The 6,677-nt window shown below is 60.7% G+C and overlaps 1 protein-coding gene across 1 annotated transcript; it reads right to left on the bottom strand.

Annotated features, from left to right (window-relative positions):
• Window positions 1-3,520: 3,520 nt before the first annotated feature.
• MNEG_12583 (3-ketoacyl-CoA synthase 4) lies at window positions 3,521-6,547 on the bottom strand (the record flags this gene model as incomplete). The annotated part of the gene is made up of 9 exons (XM_014038945.1): window positions 3,521-3,602; window positions 3,785-3,901; window positions 4,134-4,248; window positions 4,538-4,708; window positions 4,945-5,156; window positions 5,375-5,495; window positions 5,682-5,865; window positions 6,095-6,235; window positions 6,542-6,547. 9 exons carry the CDS (start codon window positions 6,545-6,547, stop codon window positions 3,521-3,523), a joined length of 1,149 nt encoding a protein of 382 aa, XP_013894399.1.
• Between the last annotated feature and the right edge of the window lie 130 nt (window positions 6,548-6,677).

The following is a 6,677-nucleotide window of genomic DNA, read 5'->3' as shown; positions in this document are numbered from 1 at the left end:
CCAGGCGCCGCAAGCAAGTGTGCCCCCTAGGTTGAAGGGTGGCTTTTGTGGTGGCGGCGATTCGGCTGTTCGATGCGGTATGTAGGAGATCAAATGTTTCTCAACAACATAACAGAGCGCGTCTGCCCGTTCGTCTGTTGCTTCGAAGATACGATGGGCCGGCGAGCCCGGGAGCTCGATCGAGGTGTCGAACAGGGAATGAGCGACTGTCGCGGTGTTTTGGTGAATCTGATAGCAATCACATGTCTGTTGTAGATGTCGTTTGTGCGAACTGTGCCCACTGCGCGATTCAACGAGTCAAATCAAGTTCGCGGACGCGCTCGCGGTGCTGTGGACGGGGCGGAGGCTGGTTCACGGCTAAAGATAGAGAGATCAGAGAATGTTGCGCAGCACGCTCCACAGGATTGCGATGCAGCAGTCCTAGAGGTGATCACCACTGATGACAACGCTCCAACGAAGATCTGTGCCGCAAAGCGTTAATTTGTGTGGAAAGACAGCGTTTCTCGGGGCGGGATACCCCAATCGCTTTGAGCACACTGCTGCTTGCCACACGTGCCGTGTGCGGTGTCTACGGTGGTGACCACTCTACTCCTCGGTAATCGAACCCTCGTCAGTGCATGCAGACTTCGACGAATTTTTTACATTTCTCGCATCTGTGGCTTGCGAGCGGCTGTGTTCGTTCATCAATGATCTTGAGATCGTGGGCCAGGCAGCCCTCTGCGGCAGTGCTCTGAAGAGCCAGCAGGCATCTGCTGCTCGGCAGCCGTGGTGGTCAGCGCGGATGCAGGCATGGCCATTGCAGCACGCATGCGAGATTTCCATCACCAGCAGCAGTAGGACTAGCGGCAGCAGGACTCGCAGCAGTAGCAGCAGCAGCAGCAGCAGCAGCAACGGCGGCAGCAGCAGCAGCAGCAGCAGCAGCAGCAGCAGCAGCAGCAGCAGCAGCAGCAGCAGCAGCAGCAACGGCGGCAGCAGCAGCGGCAGCATTCTGAGCAGGCGGTTGCACATAAGCGCCGCGTGCCAACAGGGCAGGACGCACAGCATGCAACACAAGCACTGAGGCGCGTTCGTTCCAATGCAGCAGCAGCAGCAACTGCAGGCATCATTGCCCCATGCACAGCCACAAATACTGCAGCCTTGCGTAGGCGAGCCTGCTCTGTAAGGTAAAATGCAGGATGTTGCCAAATGCTATGTCGTGACATGCTGCTACGTTGCATCATGCCAGATGCTGCAGAGACGCTGCACTTGCATGCAGCTGGTACGCTGGCTGGGCGTTATGCTACAATCACTAAGGCATGGGACCGGCATGCTTCATGTGTTGCTGGACATGTGCCCACCGATGCGTACCTGCAGGTTTGGGAGCGCGTTGGACTGTTGCAGCTGCTCGCCCCACTATCTTTGATTTTCCCCCAGCAGATGAGTGTTGGCCCACATCCCGCGGCGGCATTGCCTTTAAAATTTGGCATGACGCTGGCCTGATGTCCTCATGATTGATGGGCTAGTGAGCGGCTGCTCCTCTCTGTCCTGCCACGCTACGGCACTGGCACTACTGCACGCAAAGTCCTCACGCCTGTGGCAAACCCCCGTTTCCCCGTTTTCAAAGACACAGTCGCGACATCTCCTTCTGAGATTGCGCAGGTTTTGCACGATGCAGTCCAAATGCGCGTGATCGACTTCGTGTGCCACCACGCGTGACACCGTCAACACCACTCCATTTGTGAAAATTTGTGTTGTTGTGACAATCTCATTTAATCAGTATCGCCTTCAACACTGTTCGCGTCTGCATTTTCCATGATCTGCCATCCCCAAAACCATTGTTCTAACAGACCGTTTAACTAAATCTCAATGTTATAGTGTTTGTTATTATGTAATATTATCATTTTGATTGATGACGTGTATAATACGCGTTGTCAGTCTGGGGCCTCCAGCCAGTATGGTGGTCATGTTGTACACAGTCTGGGGTGCGAGCTTGCTGACCTGCGGCCTGGAGTGGTGCGGTTCCCCGAACACGCCTTCCGGGAGCCGCGGCCTTTGTAACAAATTGTAAAATATGTAAATTATACCAATGAGTACCGCGGAGGCCGTGCTTTGTGCTGACGTAGGTGCGAGGCCTCGCGGAGTTATGCGGGACCCCGAACACGCCCGCCCCTTCCTCTCATGGCCCTGGGAAACAAGTTGAAAATTACCAAACCCATTGCGCGCGGCGGGACGGGCGGCAGGCCCCTCCCTGAATCTATGTAAGTGCGGCGCGGCGCCTGGTTGGGTCGCCCATAGGCCCCCAGGCCATGAGTCATGCTGTGATCTTGGTTGACTGGCCAAAGTCTCAACTGGCAATCAGGATCACCAGCTTACTTATATAAGACAAGCCCAGCCAGCACCTGTGGTTGACGTGTTGCCAAGGCAGTGTTCACCTGGTCAATGGCAACAGCAGACGTACTGTCCTACCCCCACACCTGCCTCTGTGCCTCCCGGCCCTTGGAACTAGGCCGTCAAAAGCTCGTTTACAATGTGTTGACCTGCGACCGCCTTGCGCCATAGTGCAAATGATGATGGGCATTAAATAGATACGAGCCCGAAATGAAATGTGTGATGTGATCCTGCAGCTGCAGCGGGGGCGCGCCAGTCCTGCTTGCAGTGCACCGTGGCTCAATGCGCGAAGGTGCAGCCGCGATGCGCCCCGCCCAGATCATCACATTCACCTCCCGTCTACGAAATCTTCAAAATCAATTGACACTCTAATACACACGGCAGCTGCGCAGTGGCTGCACGAGCAGCGACGTCAGCCGGGCGCGCTTTCTGGGCGGCGTAGACCTCGCGACACAAAGCAGGCGCCAGCCTGCAGGCGCAAGCCTGGAGAGAAGAAATATACGAAGGGGCAGGTGGAATGCATGCCTTGTAGGGAGGAAGGCCTCGGTCTGGGTTGCGCTTTGTGCACATGCGCTTGCACGCTGCACATGCAATGGGTCTCGTGTGGGAAGGGGACAGTGAGCGGAACAGTGGGCGCAAAGCGCTGCCCTGCACGATAACAAATGCCGCAGGCCCCGCTCCGCACCACCCCTTGATGTTGGGGCAAGCGAGGTCGCGCGCGCCGTTCCAGGCCAAACCTTTCGGTGCTGCCGGCCCGGCAGGGCGCATCGCAGTCGCCTGCTTTGCCGGGCTGCGGATGCATCTGTGTGCTGGTGTGTTTCGCACTGGCAGACGCCACGCGCCATCAAATGTCAATCGTGAACAGGGACAGGGAGAACGAGGTACACCGGCCGCCACGGAGCGCGCGTGCGTCCGCCCTCGCGTCCGCATGCATCAAAGGGAGTTGGGGGCGTGCTCTGAAGGGGCGAGCGCGCAGTAGTGGCGCCGCCCAGCCGTACGGCTCGCCGCCGCCAGCACAGCGCAGCCTGCGCATATCGGCATCACGCGACACAGCATACAGTAATCGTACTGACGAAGGGGCGGGGGCGCAGCGCGGGGGTGCTACTTTGGTGGCAGCGCTTGTGAGAAGTCGTCATTGCTGGTGGTTGCTTTGTCAGTGTGGGAGGTCGTTGAGGTCGGCCCGCATCTTCTCATTGTCGAAGCCCTCCCAAGCGTAGTGCGCCTCCTGGACGCGCCTGCATACAAGGGGGCAATCACGAAACGCGGTAGAGTGACAGGGCAGCCAAGACGACGTTGCCGGCTCGTTGCAGGAGAAGAACGCTGCGCGCTCGCGACGCATGCGCACACGTGCACACGCTCCAGCGCGCTGCCCCGCCCCCAGAAAAAAGCCGCAGCCGTCCGAGGCGGAGGCGCCCACCTCTTCGCGCGCCACACGGCGCTGTTGCACTTGAAGCCGCTGCCGAAGCCGAGCTGCCACACGCGGTCGCCCTTGCGGACGCCGGCGCCGACCGACTCAATGTAAGACAGCACATACCTGGGGAGCGCGGGGCGATGCACAACGTGGCGGGAAACAAGGTGGCGTTGCAGTGAGATTTAAGGGGTTCCGTCTCGACACGAAGCTACGACGCCCACGCCTACATACCGCAGAGCTGGCTGCGCCGACCACCAGACCCCAGAGCCTCCCAGAGCCTCCGACACGCTCGTGCGCGCGCACGCCGGGCACCGCGACGGCTGGCCCAGGCGCCGACCCCCATCCCCCGGCGCACCAGATGCTGCTGCTGCTGATGTTGCCGTAGCGGTACAGCACGGCGCGGCTGGGCTCCACCATGTCCCCGCGCAGCGCCAGCTGCTTCTCTATCTCATCAATTACGCCGCGGCCGCCTTATGAGGGGGAGGGTCCACGAGGTGCGGGTTGAGGGGGTACACGACGCACGGGGAGGCACGCCGGGCTGGAGATGCATGCAGATGACACTACCAGGTGCCAGCCGACCGCCTCGGCATTTGTTTTAACCACTGTCTGCACCCAACTCTGTCCGGCAACCTTGGACGGGCGAAAGACATCCCCGTGAGACAGGCGCGCGAGGCGACTGCATACGTGTTCGCGCTCCCCTGGCAATTTTACAACCACGTCGCGGCCCAGGGATCCGAGCGCGGCGCGGCAGGGCCTCACCTGTGTGAATGCAGAGGTGCTCAAAGGCCAGCTTGAAGTCCGGCACGTAGCCGGGCAGGCGCTTCTTGCCCAGCAGCTTCCGCATCAGCAGGTTGGCGCCGAACAGCAGCTGCTCGCTGATGGGCAGCACCAGAGGGCCCAGCGTCGTGATGTTGGTCTTCAGCGCGTTGCCTGGCGGGATCGAGGCGTTTGCGGCAAGGGGTGCAGCACGTGCGTCGTCAGACGGGGTGGGTCGCTTGGGAGGGAGGGACATTCATACCCAGAAAACAACCACAACGCAATCAACGCCGTGCCCCAAGCCGCCTCCGTCAAGCACAGCCGTCGCTGCCGCTGACAGCCTCAAGCCCTTTGACCAGACCGCCTCCAGGTCGCAAAGGCTCACACCAGATCAGATCCAGATCACTCACCCGCGATGGCCATCAGCTCCTTGCTCAGCCGCACCCCCCTCGTGCCGTCCTCGTCCTCGCCCTCGTACACACAGTTGTACGCGGCGTCGTTGGCCGCCAGGTTGGTGCGCACCACGTGCTGCAGCTCGTACTTGGCGCGCCAGCCCTCAGCGCGCTTGTTGGACAGGAGCACTGCCGCGCCGCCGACTCGGAATAGGCAGTTGGGGATGAGCCTGCGGGCAGCGGGGTCGGCAGTGCGGGTGGGTTGAACGGGAATGGCAACCAGCGCCAAGCTCCCTTTCCCGGATCTCCAGGGCAGCCAGCCCGTGGGAAAGTCAGCCTGCAAGCAGCCTGGCTTGTAGAATTTTGCAAGTGGTACAGCGGCTGCGAGTCTGAATTAAGCAGAGTACGACAGCGCCCATCGCGGCCCAGCGTCACCCGTCCTGCTCACATAGAACGGTCGTTGCCAAAGTACCAGTTCTGGGTGATGTTCTCTGTCGACACCACGAGTGCGTAGGTGTCCGGCTGCAGCTGCAGCATTTGACGCGCCAGGTCCACCGCAATGACGCCGGCTGAGGAGGTGTGTGTGTGCGTGCGTGCGTGTGTGTGTGTGTGTGTGTGTGTGTGTGTGTGTGTGTGTGTGTGTGCGCGCGCGCGCGTGTGCGCACGCGCGTACGGCCAAGATACCCCTACATGTGCGCATGCGCAAAAAGGGTGTGCATCGGCGCACGGCACCTCCAGCACGCCTGCGCCCCCACCTGAGCAGCCCATGCCTCCCAGGTTGTAGTTGATGGTGTTGGAGCCCATCTTGAAGTGGTTCATGATCATGGCGCTCAGGCTGGGGGTAGGGTTGAAAAGGGAGCAGTTCACAATGACAATGCCAATCTGCCGCGGCTGAACGTTGGCTTTGCCGAGCACCTCCTTGATCGAGCTAAAGCACACCTGTGATTGAGTGGATATGAAGGAAAATCAAAACTCACAGCACTTGGGGCAAGGCCAGGGGAGGGCCAAGACACCTCAGGGCATGTCTGTCACATGACACCTGCCCTGCTGCTGAGAACATCAACGGGAGCGCGCCTTTGCTCCCGCCGCCCCTTCGCCAAAGCTGTGCGCCGCGCCGCTTCCCTGTGATAGAGGGAGGGGAGGGCAGCCCTGCCGGCTGCGCCCGCACCTGCTCAAACTCCCAGCGCGCGTCGCTCATGGAAATGGCGGGGGGCTTCTCGGCCAGGCCGGGCGGCAGGTATGTCTCGTCCCCAAGGCCGCTGCGGGCCAGAATCTTGGCCTGGAACTCTACGTTCTTAGGTGTGAACTTCTGCAGGTGTTTCCAAGGGTTTGGCAGGCGCCAAGCGTGGGGCAAAAGGGGCAGTGAGGCAGGGGGTTTCCGCGGGATGAGCGCACGGCGGCGGGCATGAACACAGGTGGGCGGTCGTGGCAAGTGTGGACAGAATTGAGGGCGGCAAGGCGGTGGTGCCGGGTCCTTACCCCGCAGTTGGCTGTGCAGGCTTCATGGTACTGCCGGGACCACCTCCAGCTGCAGGGGGCAGAGCGGTGCGCAACGGCAGGTGCAAGCACATTTTCAGTTGTCAGAAATCTACCATCACTGTCTCCTGGACAGGACTCGCATTATGCTAGTGCTGCAAAACACTGCCTCGCACACCTCCCTGCACATATCAATGGCGCCAGGGGCCACAGCCTAGCTCCAGATACCGACGCCCAACTGCCGTCGGCGGCCCCCCACCCGCCCCGTGCGGCCC

This window comes from Monoraphidium neglectum (assembly GCF_000611645.1).
Source record: "Monoraphidium neglectum strain SAG 48.87 unplaced genomic scaffold scaffold03319, whole genome shotgun sequence".
Taxonomy (NCBI): domain Eukaryota; kingdom Viridiplantae; phylum Chlorophyta; class Chlorophyceae; order Sphaeropleales; family Selenastraceae; genus Monoraphidium; species Monoraphidium neglectum.
Note: the sequence above shows the minus strand (reverse complement) of the source record. Positions and strands in the feature narration are given on the sequence as shown.